This window comes from Dermacentor albipictus, chromosome 7 (assembly GCF_038994185.2).
Source record: "Dermacentor albipictus isolate Rhodes 1998 colony chromosome 7, USDA_Dalb.pri_finalv2, whole genome shotgun sequence".
In the NCBI taxonomy this organism is placed as follows: Eukaryota; Metazoa; Arthropoda; class Arachnida; order Ixodida; family Ixodidae; genus Dermacentor; species Dermacentor albipictus.
The window spans coordinates 105,998,998-106,020,015 of record NC_091827.1 but is presented as its reverse complement, the minus strand read 5'-3'; the positions used below and the strand labels follow the sequence as shown (position 1 = coordinate 106,020,015).

General features: G+C 44.1%; 1 protein-coding gene across 1 annotated transcript in view; it reads left to right on the top strand.

The window, feature by feature from the left end:
- The first annotated feature begins 561 nt into the window (after positions 1-561).
- The window catches only part of LOC135903473 (epoxide hydrolase 4-like), a 57,266-nt gene continuing 36,809 nt past the window's right edge, over positions 562-21,018 (top strand). The window contains exons 1-4 of the mRNA XM_065433796.2: positions 562-796; positions 4,268-4,872; positions 7,682-7,806; positions 16,871-16,983. Of these exons, the coding sequence (XP_065289868.2) occupies positions 4,669-4,872; positions 7,682-7,806; positions 16,871-16,983 (442 nt within the window). The 5' untranslated portion in view covers positions 562-796; positions 4,268-4,668. The remainder of the gene's footprint in view (positions 797-4,267; positions 4,873-7,681; positions 7,807-16,870; positions 16,984-21,018) is intronic.

The following is a 21,018-nucleotide window of genomic DNA, read 5'->3' as shown; positions in this document are numbered from 1 at the left end:
TAATCCATTCGCAGTATGCCTATTCTTATTGCTACCGATGTGGCGTTGAAATATGGCCCATACACACGTGGTGGATTGGCTGCACTGGAGGAAATGAACACTAGACTAAGCAAAAATAACTTCAATATAACGAACAACCTTTTAGGGAACGTCCTGTAACAAAAGAATTCAACGCCATTTTTATAGGACATACTTCACATACAATTTGTTAGACCACTTTAGGCTTTTTAGCTCTAGCTTTAGCCACTTTAGCTTTAGACCACTTTAGGCTTTAGCGAACTTTTAAATACGCTTATTTATATTTTACAAACGCGCCTAATTAGACCTATGGCTGCAGACAAACTAGCACGAACAGTAGGTAAACGGTAGAGTCGGTCCATGGTAATTCGCGTCCTCTTTTTTTTTCTTTGTGTGCATTGTCACACTAAATATTCACGTGGCATGGCCATCACAACTGGCACGCATCGTTTGGCTGGGATTCTGGAATGCTATTTAGTGGGTATGTGGCATGTTTCGAGATCATCATCATCATCATCATCATCATCATCATAAATATGTGTGTCTGCGGCATCAGCAACTGTCAGCGTGGCCGCGCCAGACGACTGCCCAAGATGGGTACACACGCACGCATTTGTCTCAAGAGGTGACGGGGGTATCGTCCTCAATGCTTCCAGCGATTTGGCTTCAGGCGTTAAGGCATCTTGTTGCTTCTAAGCTACGATGGAGACATTTCAGCGATCCACGACAGCTGTCTACACTGCGGTGAACGAAACTGAGCATCTTGGTTCATCAGCAGGTAAGCAATAGAAAAAGTAAATGGTTACGAAAATTTACGGCATGACAGCATTTGTGAAGACGACACATGCTAATGATCGATAGCCGATTCGTAAGCTTATATATGTGTTCAGGGTTTCGCTGGAGTGTTGATATTTTGACCGTTCACGTCATACGTGTCTGGGTATGTTTTCACTCACCCCTCAGCAATACTGCATAGAGTGCATTTGAGAAACCCAGCCACTGCTAGTTGTTGCTAGTGAATGCTTTGTGTCGCTAACACACACAAACACACACGCACACACACACACACACACACACACACACACACACACACACACACACACACACACACACACACACATATATATATATATATATATATATGTGTGTGTGTGTGTGTGTGTGTGTGTAGCGCTAATTAGCAGATGTCCGAGAAATGCATGCGTTTATAAGGGGCGCTATAACGTAAATCAATTCCTAACTTTTCTATTCCAATTCTGCAATCAATTTCGACGGTCGGTGAGCGAGTGAGTGGACCAGCTTTATTTGGTCCAAAGTAGACGCGAGAAAACTCAACGTCACCTGGCTAGGCCCACCCCGGGACCATCAGGTGAAACCTGACTGCCCTCTCGCGAGCCCTCTGTACTGCCAGGATTTGAGAGGTCTGGTCGTGGGCCCTAATGAGATTCATCATTTACTCTTGGGTGAAAGAGGTACCGGCATAGGCGCAGCCCCACAGGACATGCTCGAAGTAAGCATAATCGCCCCAAGAGGGCCATCCGGGCTTGGGAACCGTTCGGGGTACATTGCGTGCAGCGCCGCGGGGCTCGGGGGCTCGGGGAGAGGACGCGTTATTAAGCGCATGGTCAGTCAAACCTCGTGCAGCCGAGTGCGCCTCTTCGTTTGGGTTGATCGAGGCACCCTCAACGGTTCCAAGGTGCGCAGGGAACCAGGCCAAAGAGTGATGTTTCATGTCTTTAGCACTTTAGATGATACGTAAGGCATGGGGATCCACCATTCCCATCTGAAAGGCCCTGGTAGTTGCCTTGGAATATGAATTAATCGTGTCATCTACGGTGTCCGTCAACGCAAGAGCGATAGAAATCCGCTTTGCAACGTTGAAAGTGGAAGTGCGGATGGTAACGCAGCTGAAAACTTTAGAATCGCAGTCGATGACCGCTGAGGAGAAGGCTTCTTCTTGAAGGTACGAAGCAGCGTCTACGAAGCATGTTCCGTCCTTGTTCAAGAGGGCACTGGCGAGCAAAGGTTGACCCCTGGCTCGTCTTCGTCCTTCGCTGTAGGTTAGATGCATATTGCGTGGCATCCGGTGTATGTATATCTTGGATCTTACGTCATTGGACAGCTTCACAGCATCTGGAGTGACGACCGTGGGGTTACATCCCAGCTTGCCGAGTACGGCTAGGCCCGCTGGGGTACCGAATAGTCTGACAAACTGGGAACATTCTTGGGCTTCAAAGATTTATTCGAACGTGTTGTGAATTCCCAAATTGAGGAGGCCGACAGTCGGTCAAAAATTTTCGGGCTACCCCCACTGGGTCTGTCTGTTGTGCGACGTCAGGAAAAGTGCGAAAACGCCCTGTCTCATATGATATGTACACCCTGATTATGCATGGCAAGACCCAACGAAAGAAACGTAATTGCTTATTCGTCGCCTTCCTCGCTAATTCCGAAGAGGGCGTCGTTTGGCTAATTTTTATTGGTCAAATGTTTTCGGGTTGCGCCCACTTCGTCTGTCTGTCCCGTCACGTCACGAAACCACAAAGAACTCACCGCGTCAAAGTTAAGTGCACGCGTTAGCGACACATTATTATGCCGAACCAAACTGAATTTTTTTCTGCATAGCCAGAGACTGCCCCGTGCCGGAAGGAATAGACGATGGCTGCCTGCCGATCGCTCTGGCGCTGGCTACTCCGAACTGCTGAGGGGCGTGACTTTATTTGAGTAGAATAAACGAGTTTGCGCGGAAGCATAACATTATGAGGACCCTTCGGCACGTATACGACATCGCTCTGCCAACTCTTCTTTGCCCAGGATCAGTTTTGGCAACATTTTTAACCTTCTGTTGCACGCCGCCGCGTTTTTTGATCAGCCACTGCAAGCTAAGTAAAGGGAAGCGCAACAATTGCAGACGCTGGCACCTACCTCTTTATCCGGTTGTCTACTTTTACTGTGATAGCTCGGCCACATCGAAACTTGATCCTCTTGAGCGTGCTCCTCACCTCTTGTCAGCCAATTAGATAACAAAAACTGCTCAATGTTGACAATATTATTCGCTTTGAAAGCCAGAAATTAGTTACATACTATAAACGAGAAGCGCGTTTTATTGGGCTTTTCATGCAACGCTGCGGGATACTGCCCGATGCTTGCATAGCTGGTTACGTAAATTTCACGTTACGAGAATTAAAAAGAACTGATTGGAAGAGTTTGATGTTATAGGGCCACAGCGCGCGAACACTGTCAGTTAATATTATTTTATAATTCAAAAAGAATCTTTCTGCATTAACAAAATATGCTTCAGTAGAACGCCTTTATATCGCTATATTCTTGAGCCACCACCTTGAATGTTGCGTTTTTATTGTTTGTGTAGAAAAATATATTTTATCAAGTTTTCTCAACGCACGGTCGTCTTCGCTCTATCTGCACATTCGTGGGCGATGAGTTCAGTGCCGAGAATGCAAACTCATTCTTGCAGTAAACATGTTTATGTAGACATGTGCAGAAGTAGTCATCGAACAACGGTCTGCACAACGTCGCTGACGAAGCGGTGCTAATTCTCCTCTTATCATAATATCTACGTAGCATACTTGCAGCTATTATGAATGTATTTGAGTGGCTCATGTTTTTCTCTACACATAAGAATGTTAACGCTCCTTAAAGCACTTATCACGCCCGTTAGCGCGTAAAGCAAGCTGTGTTCTAAAAATAATGTTGTTCCCTCAAACAAGTAATCCTGCGAAGCATAAAAAATTCGAGAGAGTTCCGGTCCTGTCTAGTCTCGATGGCTGAGCAACTCAGTCCAGATGATGAAAATGATGTATCCGGTTAAACTGTTGCAATCTGATATGTGCTTGTAGGTGGAATGCCTGCGTGAACAAAAAGCGACATATACAGAGAACCCCTAAGTTGCTCATCCTAATACAAGGTGTTGATAGCTCGGTGGCAGTTTTTATGCGGAATACAGCCACTGATTAGCTTTCCTACAGTCAATGTTACTACCGTTCGCTGTAAAGCACATACTTGAAGAGATAGAAGGAAAAATTCCGCACTGAAATCAACAAGTATTCTTGCACCAGTATTTCTCTGATGTAGCTTGATACTGTGTCGGCAAACACTCAGTGCTGAAATCATGAACTATGTTGGCACCCGATGTAAAGATCTTCCCTCTTTTTATAGTCCGGATATAACACGCTAAATACATTTGTTTTATTAAGCAAAATCTTTCTCTTTCATTTCCGCACTTGATCTGCAGGACTTCGGCCAACGTTCCCTCAGATCCGCAAAGCCACGCCATCTGCATCACCTGCAACTGGGAAACCGATGGCGGCAAATCACTGACGTCGAATTTTTCGGAGCGGCGGGAATTAGGAGGTGTTCAACGGGACGGGAAGCATCAGGTGTACATCATGAGTGCAATGCTATTGCAGTTCCTCGCTTGCTGGTTTATACACAACCTTATCGAGTTGCACTAAAAGCAGCGTGCTAAAGATTCGGGCGTGTAGTGAGGACCACCTTCTGAAGCCAAGCACGTTGCACACGTTGCGCACAAAGGCTGGAGGTGCGTCAGTAGGGACGATCAGATTGCTTCCACTCCTCTTCTCGTGCACAACCTGTGAACCAAGTGGCCACTGGCAGCGAGACTCCATATAAAGTATGGCCCTGCTCGCTGCATTGCGCCGCTCGCTGAGTACATTGCTGCTGTTGACTATTGGTGCAGTCCGCTCAGCTATACTGCTCATTCAAATTGGTCTCCTTATATTGCTGAAAGGAAGAGCCGCTCTGAAGCCTAGAGAGCGAGAGGAACCAGAATGCCTCCAGGATCTGGCATTGGGTGGTCACGACTTCATCACATTTGAGGTGAGCCAGCTTTTAATTGTAACTCAGGATTAAAAAAATAGGTATATTTTCCTTCGCTATATATAAGTCCCCCCTTCACTGCCCATTATGTGTATATTGTCTGCACAGAAGGGAAAGGATGTGCTTCCCATTACATACAGGTTCGCTGCAGGTTAAAAAAAATTATGGGGTTTTACGTGCCAAAAACGCTTTCTGATTATGAGGCACACCGTAGTGGAGGACTCCGGAAAATCCTACTACCTAAGGTTCTTTAACGTGCACGTAAATGAAAGTACACGGTGTTCTCGCCCTCATCGAAATGCGGCCGCCGTGGTCGAGATTCGATCCCGCGACCTCGAGCTCAGCAGCCCAACACCATAGCCACTGAGCGATCACGCCGGGTGTTGGCTGCGAATTATGGTTGGCGATTGTGCATTGTAAGGAAATACATGTTTTTTTTTTGCCTCTTGGTAGGCTGATAACTAATATTTCTCCAAAAATGTAAGCGCAACTAAATGACCTGCCCTGGAATCCCAACCTTTTCGGAAATTTGAAAAAGCGTATTGTTATGTCATAAATGCAATCCACAATTTTTTGTCAGCATGGAATATTACTATCGATAGTCCTACTTGACTGCTTCTTCACAATACATCTTCTGGACATTTGTTAGGTCAAAATTAAATTTAGTAATTTTTTGCATATGGGAAGTCTGTTATGCGCAACATGGCACACTTGGCATATCTGCTTGGGTCATGGTCTACTTGCAAACAGCACACACATGCCCACTGTTTTGATCGATGTCCCTGTAAGTATCACTGCAGGTTAGAATACTTTTACATCTTGACGTAATAGTACTTAGGAAACCCGTAAGTTGGAGAGAAGTAATTAATAAAGGGAAAATGAGACGTCCACCCAAACTCAGCTAAGTGCTACAAAAGAAGCCCATACGGGTTCCTCGGGAGAAAAGCTTCGCAGTTGAAGAAAAATTTGTCCGGTTGCCGTGAAGCTTCCCTTTTGAGGAACCCGTATAGGTTTGCATTGTAGAACTTACCTGTGCTAGGGTGGATGTCTCATTCTCCCTTCATTTATTACTTATATCTACCTTGCAGGTTTCCGCAGAACTAGTACGTCAAACTCTTGCCTTTGCTTCTGAGTTGTGGATAAATTCGACTTCACCTGCCATCCCTTAGTCGCCTGGTTAGCTGAGATGGTAGAGCGGCTGCCCCGGAAAGGCGATGCTTCCGGGTTCAAGTCCCGGACCAGTACTAATTTTTCTCCAACTGCGAAGATCTTATTTCGAGGAGCCCGTGTGGGTTTTCTTTGTAGCACTTACCTCAGTTTGGGTGGATGTCTCATTTTTTCTTTATTAACACTTACATCTCTGGAAGTGCACTGTCCAATGAGTTCATCCACCTTGGAGCATGTTCTTATATGTACAGTAGAAAAAAAATGCAGATGTTTTGCATGCCACCCTTGTGATTTCCTTACGGGACGTGCCGTAGTGGGCGATTCGTGATTATATTGACCACTTGGGATTGTCTAACGTGTACCTAAATCTAAGTAGACGAGACTTGTTAAATTTTGTCCCTGTCGATATGCTACCACTATGAATGGTATCCTACCTGCGGCAGCCAGTTCAGCATCGCAATGCCATAGCTGTTAAGCTACCGCGGCTGGTAGCGTATGTCATGTGGGTTATATGTCAAGTTGTCTCTCCTCTTGGACTACAAGATATGTGCTCTTGACTTAGATACCGTCGCCGTCGTTATATTGTCGTCATTCCACCTTTGTGTTTCCCGTTTTTATGACGTTGGATAGGTTAAGTAGCAGTTGATATAGCGTTCTATGGGCTCTTCAACGCTGATATATTTCATGAGAAAGTGGAACAGCATTAAACGTTGTAAGTACCCTCAGTTCCGTTCAGATTGATCTTGGGATAGGAGCTACGATCGCGCATTATCAGCTTTATGAAAGCTAATCTCTTGCATAGACGCCGGATTAGAGCTGCCGACTATAGAAATCATTGTAAGTTTGACGATAATTCTAATCATAAGATCAATACTGGAGGTTAAATTGTTTAAATACCAAATTGGCCATATCGTCTAACTAACCCACAACTTACTTCAAGACCGAGTGGATGGAACTTAACGCTAAACCTCTTCGGAAATATATATCAAGCTAGGAAGCTGCTAATAGACAGGAGAGACGCATATATTTCGCACAAGGGCCACAGCACGTGAGGGACAAAGAAAAACTTGTTGCAGAGCTGTGACAATAAATATATGCTGGTGAAAAGAACGAAATGGTATGGTGCGTACCGCTTCATTAAAGTCTCGTGGAGTAATTGACAATGATTAACCAATGCACTCTGGTTGATATAAAAAAAAGAACTCCATTGTTTGGTGGCACCGGTGCTAAGCTGGTCATGGAACAAAAATCATTCTTTAAGGACATGAATATAAACACCATAAAAGGAGCTGGCTCGTTAGATTATTCAAATTAGAGTCACGCTTGGCTGACAGCGATTAAGTAATGAACGAGTCTGCAATAGTGTATTATGTGTATCGAAGCCCTGTCTACTTTTGATAGAACTATATTTCAAACTAAAGATTTTGCTCAAGATTACGAATGTATAAAAAACACTTAGAGAAAAGCTTGTGCAGAATGATGTTTATAGGTATAAAATGCACCATTGAATATCTTTTTTCTGCCTTGCTGAATTATCAGCTCATTTATATAGACCGCAGTGCCTGTGGTATATGTATACAAAATGTTTGCTATAAATAGAACTAACGATAAGTTGACGGCTATTTTTCTTTAATCATTACAGGACGCCACGTTGCACTATGTTTCAGCTGGAAATCAAGGAAAGCCTCTGGTTTTGCTCTTACATGGATTCCCGGATTTCTGGTTCTCGTGGAAGTATCAGATCCTGGATTTAAAGAAGGATTTCTGGTGAGCGCCACGTAGTATCAGTTGCCCGTCTGCCTAAGTGTAAAGAACAGGCTTACCTACACTGCGAAACGCCTCTAAAGACTGAAAATCCAGCACTTGGAACGCTTTTTTCAAAAAATAAATATTGGCATTGTGTTTTTTTACGTATAAGATTGAGATCGTAAGTGGTCTTCCATGGTCGGCGTATTGAGTTGGACCATACACTTGTCTATAAGAACTGTACATGCCAAAGCTGCTCAATAACTTTATATAGTTTCAGTGCAACTGCGGAATTTTCGGTTATTTTTCAATCGTTGCAAAGATTTGAATGTATAGATGAGATATTGATATAGTCCTTCTTACACTTATTGCTATGAAAAGCATTTTTTCAACTCTATGACGGCACGTTTAAATATGGTGACATGAATGAAATGATGATCTACGAAACACTGTAGATAATATAAGATGAACTATTTCCTTCTTGCGAGGCCATGCTGCCTATCTCCACGACAACATAGAATTAGAGTGACTGGGCAGATCATTCGGCACATTAGGCCGCGACGCGTGCTCCGTTCACTTCAGAACGTGCCAGTCCTGGTTTGCATTAATTTAGGCACGATATAGTGCATATCAAGTGCACGCACAGTACACGCGTTGTCCGTGAAGTGTTTGCACTTCACGTAAAGCAATCCGGCACACACCATGTAAGTAAAACTCTTGCTTGGGCTAGTTGGTTCATGCTTGAAGTAGTAAAGGCAAGGCGCAGAAGATCAGGAGTCATGAAGAAGAACACAAACAACAGGACCGGCGCGACTCACAACTAAGTTTATTTTCGCAATAAGCCTGCCTTATGTAGGTTATTCACGCCGAGTCACGCACAAAACTTTAGAAGTAAAAAACAGCAATCTATCGACCATTCAGGAATGTTATCTGGCACATATTATCGAATGAGCAAACAAGAACCACACGTGGATCAGCACAGGAGGCAATTGATCTAGTGTAGTCTTTTTCCAAGCCAACGGGGACAAAAACGAGACATAACAAGTATCATCTACACTTCACTACCAACCAATCTATCCACGACATAACACACTGCAAATGCCTAAGGCACAGTCAGTGATAAAACCCGCACGACTATGGGAATAATGACCAACAAATAACACGGAAAAAACATGAAAAATGCGTCTAAGTACAGTGTCTGCGTCAAAACTAAAATTTCTAATAGTCACTCACCTAAAATATTGATAAACATGTGACCGCGCGAAAAAATAAAGAACCAGGCAATTATATTGTTTCAAGATTGGCTGCGTGTACTTGTTCTCGGGAAAGGACCAGAAAACGAAAACAGGTGGTTACAGCAGATGAAGCGTCTTGCCGGAACATCCACTGAGTTTCTTTGGCATCGAGCGTTAGTGAGCCTAATATCCCGGTCAAAAAAGCCTCACGGTGCAAGCACCGGCCAGGTCGCCGTGCTAGGAGACGCATCTCTGCCTAGACAACTAGAGCTCTTTTTGGAAAAAGGACCGAAGTTCAGCCTCACACAAGGATCCCAGCGCCAAGAATTACTTGCCCTGGTGAGAAGGGTGGCTAGCCGCGGAAAGAACCACGAAGAAAAAAAAATTGTTAGTGACGGTGTTTCCTGCCTGATGGCGAGTGGTGCATCCATTCCACCGAGAAAGCCTCACCTCCAGAGTATTTCCCAGGATCTGAAGGACAACGACCTTGTGGTGCTACAGGCCGATAAGGAGGGCGGCTTTGCTGTTATGCCGACTGGTGCTTTTCGTGAGAAGGACTTGGTTGCTATAAAGAAGAACTTCAAACAAGTGGCGTTCAAGGTTCGGAAGCAAAAACGTCAGACTCTTCAACTTTTGAGAGAAATGAATTTAGAAAACCTGCACAATATGGCTAAGGATGAAAAAGGGAGGTTTCTTGAGATCTGCTTTACTGTGAAGACACACGAGCCTGAGTGTCCGCTGTGCACCATTGTTTCACCTTTTCATGTCCTTCCCACAACCAGCTGCGGAGAATTTTCTTGAAAACATTGAACGACGCCCTACCCACAACTTGTGCCACTTTCCGTAGCAGAAAAAAATCATGAAGAAGTTGTGAATTCGCCGACTGGTCCAGGAGCCACCTCGCGAAAGAGAAAAGGTAGCCGTTGGGCGTTGCATACACCGCGTGTCGGTTTTTTTTTTAAATTGCCGAGCGCGCTATTGTAAAGGTGGTGTTCTGTGCCCCGTGCATGCTTTCAAGGATGTCCAGAATGACCAAACCCTTTTTTGCGAGGCAGCGCCCTGTGTCACAAATCACGAAAATAAATGCATCGACTGTCAGGCAGGAGTCGTTTATGAAATTCTTTGTCATGCTGTGGAGAGTACATAGGACAAACCAAGCAATGTGTGAATAATAGGCCAAGACAAAAATCAAAACAGTGTCAGTAATGGGAGAGAGGGCCACCTGGCAATCCAATATAGAGATTGGAAATGGAAGCCAAATTTTTACGCCTGCCATGAGCTTTGACAAAAGTGCTTGATGAGTAATTCAGGCCAAAAGGATTATTGATGCAGGCGATAGGTGCATGAGTGTTGCATCAATCTCATTATCCCAAAAAGAACTGCTTTACGAGGACGCGAATGTGCACCGATGGACTGTGATAGTATTCCTTGCTGAAAATAGCGGCTTTTCTTTCCTTATTGAACATTGCTGGGAGCAAATAGGGCGCCCACTGTCCGTATTTCTCTTTTTGTCATCTTTGCGCCTTTCCCATCACATCATGCCCAATCAACACGTAGAATTTTCCAATAATATTATCAAATTATGTGGCGATGATTTACTACAGAAAGTAGAACATTCTGTATCACACACTTCACATGTGCATAACTCATGCGAATGTTCCCAACATTTCATGCTACTGCACTGCGTTTAAAATTTCACTGGCTTTACTAGAACCAAAGTCCATTGAGTACATTGAGTACATGCCAACCATTGAGTACATGCCTAGCGTAAACAAAGTATTCAAGCCATGGCAACAGACGAACACACGTAATCCTTCCAGCAAGCAAATAAAGCGTGCAAAATACTCTCATTAGCGTTGTCGACATTCTGCACGAGCACATTTCCCATATACTTGTCCTCTTCGAAATCAACTCAACGGGCTTGAGCTTATGGTTTGTTTCCCATTCACATTTCTTTACATCTGCAGGTAATCATTATTTAACCCACATTGTCAGCTAGCACTCATGGTACCTTACACTTACTGTCATCCAGCTGCACTGCCATTTATTTACACTCTCCTCAACTCAGCGACTTTCCACTCTTGCAAAATCAGCAGAAATGATTGTCAGGGGTCTTGAAAGTGCGTCTACCTGTAGTCATAACACTTTGCGTGCAAGTGCTTCAATGGCATCCGCATGTCAGCAATATTGCAAATACTTGTCTCTTTCTACGCCCCGTCCCAGTTTCATGTTGGCGAAATGTCAGCTTATTCTCTGTTCTTCATCATCAGCGTATGAACATTGCGCAGTGCAATGAACAGCATTTCTGGGCTTTATGGCCTTATTTTCGCTTAGCGGCGCTGTGGTCCACTGTATTGTTGCACTGGAGAGCTGGGTGATCTGCTTTCCTTGGTGGCATTGTCATTATTGTCGACCTCTCCTGCTTTAATCCTGTACAAAAAAAAAATCAGGTCAAAATAAAAAGAAATTGAAAAAACTTGATACTTTGAGAAACAAAAGCTCCCAAGAAAGGTATTATTCAGGCCTATTTTGGGGGCACAGGGCACCTCAAAGCCGAAAATCAACGCTGAAAAGCAATCACTAGGCATAAGTGAAACGTCCATTTTGTGGTCTTTACTTATTCTTTCAGCTTTTTGGGAATACAGCGCTTGTTTTTTACAACATTATGAAATGACCCAAGTTCTCAAATCCGTAGATTTTTCAGTGAGATCGTGAATGGCATGCTTATGTGCCCAACTTTTCAAGTTACAGCTCTATATCTGAAATTTCCCTGGCATCATTAGCACGAATGTCCATCCCTGCTAAATGCGCATACAATGAGCGCATATGTAGTGTAAATCAGTATTCACGCCATGAAAATATACGAACCCACGCAATGTTCTGTACTAGCCACAACACTGAGCAAAATACGCTCAGTTCCGTTCTTCACGGTTTGCACGAACACATTTCGCATATACTTGTCCTCTTCGATATCAACACAATGTTTGAGTTTATTTGAGTCATATTTATTTACACTTGCACTAATTGGCCCACATTGTCAGTCGTTAAGCTTAAGGCATTCAGCTGCGCTTGCGTTCATTTACACTCGCCTAAACTGACACAGTGACTTCCTATTCTAGTGAAATTAGGAGAAATTAGAGGTCTCGTGAATGTGTCTATACCCGTAGTGATAGTACAGCGCATGCAAGTGCTTCAATGTCATCTGCATGAAAGCTATATTGCGGACACGTACTTGTCTCTTTCTTTGCCCAACCAACGTTTTTTCTGGCAAAATATTAGGTTTTTCTTTGTGTGCTTCACCCCAAGCATGTGATCGTTTCGGAGTGCAATGAGCAGCCATACTGGGCCATATTTTTGCTTACCGGTGCTGTGGTCCACTGCATAGTTGCACTTGAGAGCCGGGCGTTTTGCTTTCCATGGTAATGATATTAGTTTCGACTTCTCCGGCTCCAATCCCGTATAGAAAAAAAATAAATTTGGGAGAGAATAAAAAGAAACTGCAGAAATTTGATAATTCTAGAAACATAAACTCATAATAAAGGCCTTAACAGAGCTTAATTTGGGGCTAGTTCGTACCTCATACAAGAAAATCAACACTACAAAACGATCACTACACAAAAGCAAAATGTCCTCTTTGTTGATATGTTTTCGTTCTCTCAAAGTTCTTAAGCAATGCAGCGCTGATTATTAAACGACGAGAGTACTGAAATCTACAGATTTTTCAATCTGCAATCCATCTTGAAAGTGCTAGCTTGACGTGAAATATCGCGCCGTTCAAATTTTGCCAATGGCACATAACTTCACCAGTAACGAGTGCACTGCTCCTCTCTAATAGATATTGTGGCAGATTCTGCTTCTAGCGCAAATCAACACTTTTTTCTTTGCTGCTGCGTCGTCGGATTTAATGGATACTCTTGCGCCAAACAATCTTCGAGCTAAATCGGGATTTCTTTCATTGAACTCGTCACATTGAACAAGAACGCTAGAAACCAATGCAAATCCACACATTAGACGGAGGAAAGTGCGTAACACACCAGAAAACTGTTCGAAATAAAGACGGTCTTCGACAAACTTGACCTACGAAATGCAATGAATTCATTCTGAAAAGTCCACGAAGGGGATAAAAAGAAACGGAAGATGTCATGGTTAAATGTGCACACGCGATTAGTAGCGGTGCGATAAAACGCAAGCCGTTATAAAAATCCGCCCATGAAGTTTCAACTAAAGGAAGCCTGGCTACATGTCACCCTGTGATCAAAGTTGCAGTGAGTTCTCACAATTTTCTGCAACATCGGCGGAATTGAACATCACTTACATCGCGGAGAGCATTCATCAAAGCGGCCAGATGCCTTCACAATGCGAACACAGTCGTACAATCTCGCTGGTACAAAGAAATGACGATAATTACCACTGGAATGAATGGCCTCGTCCGCCGACTGATGTCATGTTTTTGCTCCTTCCCGGTGGCGCACTCTTTTCACCTCCCTTTCCATCAACGCTACGCACAGAGGCAACGGCTTATATCTTAGTCAATTAGCTCTCTCCCTTTGCCTTTCACTTTTCTTTGCCCCCCCCCCCCCCCTCACAGCTTCTCCCTCATCACTGCTTGCAGATTTCGCTTTGTACCACTCCCTCACTGCTTCTGCGGACTTTTTGGGCGCCAAATTTTCAGGGCTGCATATAAACGTTGCGTGTGCTCATTGGCCAAATACAGGCGCGAGCAGAGAGTGGCCGCCTTTTTCCACGCATGATCTTGCTTGAAAGTACGCGTATGTGCGGTGGTAAGGGATGAACTGAGAACGTGCCGTTTATACGAAGGATGTTATGCGGGACTTGACCAAGCGCACATAGTGTGGAGCTAGCTCACCATCATGTTCAATATGAATGAGCCATTATATATTAATATGACATGGTGCTACAGGCCCTGGGGGTTACGTAACGGAGGGTCGGACATAATTTCGCACGCCAGACGGAGGCATAGAAGTGCTAAGCTGTCTGCCGGAACTGAGCTGTGTGTCAAGCTACGCAAATGTCACTCAACTTTAACATGTAAATAGCTGTATACATATTTGTGCTTTACATTTCATCTTTGTGGCAATATGTAGTTGAGTTATCACAGCGATAGATTTGTTAGGTTGTCACGGCTATCCACCTGTTGTCGCTAACTTGATATGCAAATATTTGGTTTGGAAATACGCGTGTGTGCTAGCGCATCAAATTTGAGTTTGCGGCCTACTTGACCATGCTGGTTGGTTCCGACAATTTTATTGTTTTGCCAAAGTTGATGAAAAACGTGCGAACGATTTTCTCATTATTAACATAGCATAACAATATATATTCGTGTACGTGTAGACAAAAATATTGCAAGTCACTGAGAGATCGCTCGCTTGTAGTTTGATTCCCAGCACTGGAAGAAAACTCGCAATGAGTGGCTATTATTTTAAGTTTGGAATCTGAATTTGCTACAGAAAGTAAGTCACACTCGTATGTGGAGACACAATTGCATGTCTAGAACTTGCGTTGCTATCGAAGTTCATAGTTTTTTGATATTGTGTGCTCCTGGTGAGTGTAACACTGTGTTCTTGCTGAAGGCAGTGTTCGCCTGGTAGTCATTGCTGGCAATTGGTTGCCGGTTTTTGCCGACAATCTCCTATCCAACGCAGGTGTTTGAGCTTATTGTGCTCGCCTTGGATAAAAGGGTGTATGAATAATAATCATAAACTCGGGCGCTCCTTGTGCAGCTGAGGCGAGTGAAGTTTGCGCATTCTCTCATAGACCCACTACAAGTTGCTGCCGCATTTCTTGCAGTTTATGGCGCAGAACGTCTTCCTTCTGCTCAGTCACATTTTACACAAATGTCGCTAAGCTGTCCCCGGCCACTCGGTGGAACGTGTTGGGAGTGGCTAGTGGTGGCTGATTCCTGCTTTCTCTCGATTGCTAAGACGCTCAATGGCCATTGGCCAGTGCCGGCCCCAGGTACATGGTGCACAGACTGCTCGCTGTAGAAGGACGTCTTATCGGACGAGCAAGAAAGGGGGCGCTGCGTCAGGTGCGGCGCTGCTTCAATGTGCGGCCATCGCGTGCTACACAACAATTCGGCTAGGTTTTAGCTCGTTCTCCGATATATTCTCGTGATGTCAGTTCAAGCAAGGTCCTCGAGGAACCACTGCGTAGGATTTAAGTCAAGCAGGAACTACAGTATTTGGAAATAATGTTTCTTGGCTGCGCAAACATGCGACGTACATCATCAGCAGCAGTGTATGTAGGTGTTGCCAACTATTTGGATGTATGGGTTTCCACTCGGCAAGAAACAGCGGCATCATTGAATGGCTAAGCATCAATTGTAAAATCTCATAAACTGATAGCTCGGCGTGGGAACTAAAACATCAGAGTCCTCGTGTGCGGCCAACCCAATGTAACACCATAATTTCTAAGCACCGATCACAAGTTACTTGCGTCAGCCACCGGCATCGTTCTCACAAATTCCAAGGATAGAAGATTTGAAATCACAAGGCTACGTCTATGTTAGCAACCTGTATGAGCCCAATAGGATGCATCATCACAGTGATCACTGCGGTTGGTAAACCAGCATGACAAAAATAGCCCTCGTGCTTTGGCATTGCATTTTGCCCTCTAAAGGAGTAATAATGTACGCTTGTCTGGAGTGACTAATCGGCAGATTTGGTCGTCATTGTTCACGAAAAAAAAAGTATGCCCGAACGACGCAAGAAGACCACGTATGGTGATTCCACATTTAGGGGACATTCCCTATCGAACAAAGAGCTCAATAACCCCACAGTTAAAGTGGCTCTAGACACCGGCGTGTCGGCACCCAGCCGCTCGAACACTCCACATGGGTGATTCAGACTGTACTCGGTGTTCTGTTATTACTAAGGAGAACTATTTTATTCGTAGGCGTAAAACGCACCTAAGGAGCGAGTCACACGTGCAATGTATCTACAGATAGCAATTTCAATGTTTATCAAAGGAAACACCAGAACTTATCGTTTCATATGTTTCTTAACCACTCATTGTTGCTAAACCACGTTTTGGAATTGCAGTCAAAATGTATCAGTAAGGCCACATTTGTGAGGGAAATCTCTAGAGATACACAAGGAGAGACTTTTGAATATAAGCAACACAGAACAGAGGCGGATTGTGTGCTAAAACACGTGCGTACACATTGCCATGGGGGCTACTCCCACCTCAACACAAGCCGAAACTCCGGTCATGTAGACGTGAAATACTTCAGTACGCCACACAGACCTGCATCCCATGCAGCGTACTCTACGTTATACTAAGTAGACCGAGCGAGCATGAAAGTAAACACAAGGAACTCCGCTAACATTAAGATGGCATACAACACTGAGCGCTCGCATACGACAGCATACTGACTGCTCATAAATCATGCCACTCAGCACAGTGGCGCCAATGCAAAAAAAAAGGTATGTAACTATCTATACTAGATCTAAATATAGGCTGCAATTGCGCAATGAAATAATAGAGGCTTCCTCAATATACGACTTCAATTGTATCCCTCCTTTAATGAAGGGAGTAGCTTTGTAAAAGTGTTCTACTATTTGCTTATGTTGACAATAATGCGCCTTTATTTTTTTTATTTTTTTTGTTGCCGGACAATCATTCTTTCAACGGAATCAACACAAGGCTCCCAGGACGCAAGCATTTCTTGATGATTAATATCTGTTCGAAAAGCTTTTACTCACACAATTTAACGTTGTTTATGACAACTTCTTACACAGCGTGGGTAACATAATTTTGATGTTCATCTTTCTTTAATTTAGAATTTCTATGTATAATATCTAGAATACCTATATCTAACCTACTTTCAGGGTCGTGGCACTGGACCTCCGGGGTTATGGGCGCTCTTCGAAGCCCAGCCTTGTCGTCGACTATCGTGGACCCCGGCTCGTGGAGGATGTTCGTGGGCTCCTCGTATCCCTCGGTGAGGTGAATTTTCAGTGCCATTGGTCCTTTAGGAATATCACCTAGACTGCATGTCGTGCCATTCGTTGTGCATTGCGGTGAGCAGGTTTGTTTAATGCATTGCTTAAGTTCAGTATGCACAACAAAACTTTCCTAAACGGTTTCCTGCTAAAATTATTTCAGTATATGGGCGAATTGATTTTCACTGGTAACCTCAAGAAGCGAAATCACTGCATAGAAATTTGTCGGGGCTGACTGTACTTTGATGCTGTAAATATTCCGTAATGGTTTCAGAGGCGAACTTCAATAAAATGCTTGCAGCGACTTCAACACTATCTTTAGATTTGGCGATAACACCTTTTTTTTAGAGGATGCAGATTAAAATGTTTGTTCTCATCACGGGGATGCGAGATACATATAGAGCCATACACCTCGGCGCTTCTATTAACACGCGTACGGCATAGAAACGTCACTCCGCATATTAGAACTTATGGACGTGTATAGACAAATTGAAGGTTTGATGAGCCTTGCTCCTCACGCCTTCTCTTCCCATCTATCTCCTGCGTGAAGTTGTATTGTCGAATGAGATACAGATTGACTGAAAAAGAAAAGAAGATGGAAACCTGCTGAACACGCCGTAACATTCTAGAGCGCGGCTGACAGCCGCACATCCGTCAGCGGTGTGGCGAAATTTGAAGGTGGAACGGAGAGATGACAGGAAAGTGACAGGAGAGAGCGCTCGGAGCTGGCATATCTGCTGGCGCAAGATGCTTTTGGAACGGTTAACGCGTTCAGTAGGTATGCGGAAAGGCACGCAACCTGCTGCGTTGCTGCGTTACGGGCAGCAATCTCACTACTTTGCTAACATTATGCAGGCCATCAATCATGAATGATCAGTGAAGTAGAGCAGGCTACGATGTGCCTGATCTCGTACGCAGGTGCGTCCGCGCGGCTGGGGGAGGCATTACCCTGCGTTTCCCGGAGTCAAAGCACGGGTCATATTAAGGTTGACGGGCTATCTTTTAATGCTGAACGGGCATTTTAATAGCAAATACAGAAGTGTTATAACGAGGTCTTACAAATGTCACACGCGTTTTATAAACGGTTGCTATGATATTACCTCCTCAAATTGGTCCTCCACTGTCAATTGCAAGATTATTTTATTTTATTGCAATGAGAAACGAGTGGCGCGTTTTACAAGGTCGCTTCTTGAAAGAACACGGTCTTATGCAAGTGTAGCCATTTTAACCTATATGCAACGACTTTCCCTAAGGACGTCTAACCTTGTGAAGGCTGCGACGTCTTAAAACGGCTATGGACGTACTTAGGGCGCTTCCCACGAAGCACCAACACCCCCCAGCAGTCGTCACCAACACCGGCGCAGTCTATTGACGGGTCAGGTGACAGGAACCATGTAGGAAGCGGTAACGACACACACAGCCAGGATCCTGACGCTAACGAATTCACCGTCACGGAGAGCCCACTAATTGCGGCAAGTAGGCAATGTCGACGACTTCCGCGGAGCTGCGTAGACCCTTCTTTACCAATTGCTCCTCATTGAAACGCAGGCGAGTTTGGAGGTTGTACATCAGAGCGCAGTACAGCAAGATGGTCCGACCACGGGTGGAGTGATGTGAACAGTTTCACCCCTGTGATTGGCTGAGAGACGGCCATAGAATTCCCTCATCTAATTACCTAGGGAGAATGACTGTTTCAAGAAAGGACATCTTTTGTTTAGCGGAGTGTGCTCGGTCATGCAGTGAGATCAGCCAAGGGATGTGCACCGACATGGAGTGTGCTCCTTTGTCCATAGAGTGTTGTGAGTGTGTGTAAAATAAACCCATTTCTGGTTTCCTTCAACCTCCCGAATTCATCTCCTCACCAGCAAGCAACTCTCGGCTATACAGGCCGACAACAGCGTGGGTCCATTGAAGAGCGACGTTCCGAAATAGCGCACACAGTCCAGCCACCATGTTCTAGGGTCACAGGCAAGCGGCCCTCTTTGTGGCGTCCGAGTCCGAACCAGTGATCCCAGAACCAAATCCCAACAAGCCGTAGCATGACACAACTGTATACGAAAGAAGGAAAATCACGAATGACGCGAGCTCGTCTTTTTCTATTCTCGTTAGTGCAACATTACTTCGCGCCTACAGCCATTTACACAGTTCTAATATATGCGCTGAAGAAAAATCTACATGAGAGACGAAGGAGAATCGCCATTGCATTGCCAAATGTGCTATAGGTTGGCTTTGCAGAGTTAAAAGCGAATTCAACGTCGCTTTCGTTTGGCGGAACCTTATTGAACGACTTATCGAGAACGCCTTGCGCGGTTCCCAATACTTCACGGCATGTGAGCACGGCGCTGCCTTTGAGCGCCTTTTTGGGAATTGCGAATTGAGGAGAAAAAGTGCGCCATCCTAGAGCTCTGTCGTCTGCTGCGGGTGGCTAAGCTTTTTCGTTAAATGCTCAAGGAGCAAAAGCGAACGAATACTTCTTGTTTTTCCCAATAACCTCTATCGGTAGAGCACTACCACGTGCTAATTGAATGAAAGCATGGATTTCGTTTTTTTTTTCTGCAGCCGAGTGAAAACCATAATATTGAAAGCAATTTTCCTCTTTACAATTAGGTCTGTACAATTATGCTCTAACAGCCATGCAGGTTTCGAACTTGTATTTTACAGCCTTATGCTAGACATAGCGTAACTGCAGTAGCCAAAGCAGGAAACATTAAAATCCGCCAACCACGAATCACCTAGCACGTCTGTATGTCCCTTGCTACGGAGAGCTCCCATGACGCTTGACCTTCCTAAGTAGTCAGTGTATCGGAAAACCACGAATTCGGGCTGAGCTGGCCTTGTACGATGTGATGTGGGAGAAGGCAGTGTAGGCGGCGCGCGGTTCACTTTTAATCGGGAAGAAAAGTGCTGCAATTCCTCGAATATTGCCGAATGTGCAGGAAAATCGAAGAGAATATGAGCAAAGACAATCTCGAACAGTTTGCTAACAGAATGCGTCTCAGATGTGTAAACAGTTAGAACACAAAGGACACTGCACAGGACTGTGTCACCGTGTTTATCTGCAAAATGAATGTTTATTTGTTTATTTATTTTTTATTTATTTATTAATCTAATTATTGATTATTAATCTAATTATTGATTTGTTTATTTATTTATTTATACCCGCAACCTCCCGGGATCCGACGTCGAAACATTGTGTAAGGGAGAATGAGTCCAATTTTTGCTGCAAAAAGCAGGAATCAAAACTACATATAGTAGAACAAAAAAGACAACGCAAGAAATTTTTGCTTTTACACAAGTTCTTAACATCGTAAACAGAAAGTGAAACAATAAGCACTTTTAAGGACGACGAACAAAATGCTGCATCTAAGAATACATCAACATTAGGATTAAAAAATCAATTTCTGGAAAAACCGCCTATATTCGCGAAGGTCATTCCACAACCAAATGGCTCTTGGCAATGCACATGTGTTAAATGTTTTGGTTTGGACGTAAGGACGCGGACATGGAGATGGCTGGACATTTAGGCAGTCGAAGGACCGGTAATGAAGATAGTCTTTGCTGTGGATGATTATTGCAGAATACAAAAAAGCGAAATGTTTATGCGAAGGAACTGATGGTGATTATTAGGTACTCGTCACACTAAAATGTGTGCTGTAATTTTGGACAATGAAGCGTGGCGCGTAATTTTGAACTGAGCCTAAACAGCGGATAAGACAGGCTTGTTCGTGCGACAAGATGGGCGACGCATACTTGTGTTAGGCCCTACAATTCTTTGGTAGATTATTTTGCACGTGGAATGCGGAGCGTCCTAAAGATTACGTTTTAAGTCTACTGGCATGCCAGACGCGTCAGCTGTTATCTTTTAATATGACTAAACCAAGAAAATTTGGACTTGAGGTGAGCAAATATGTATTTGTTACACAAAGCTCGTTAAAACTTACAACCATGAATGAAACATTCGAACGCACAGTTTATTCGCTTTCAAGTAATTGTAATTTGGTTGCACTTTTATGCTATGAAAGACATCAGCCAAG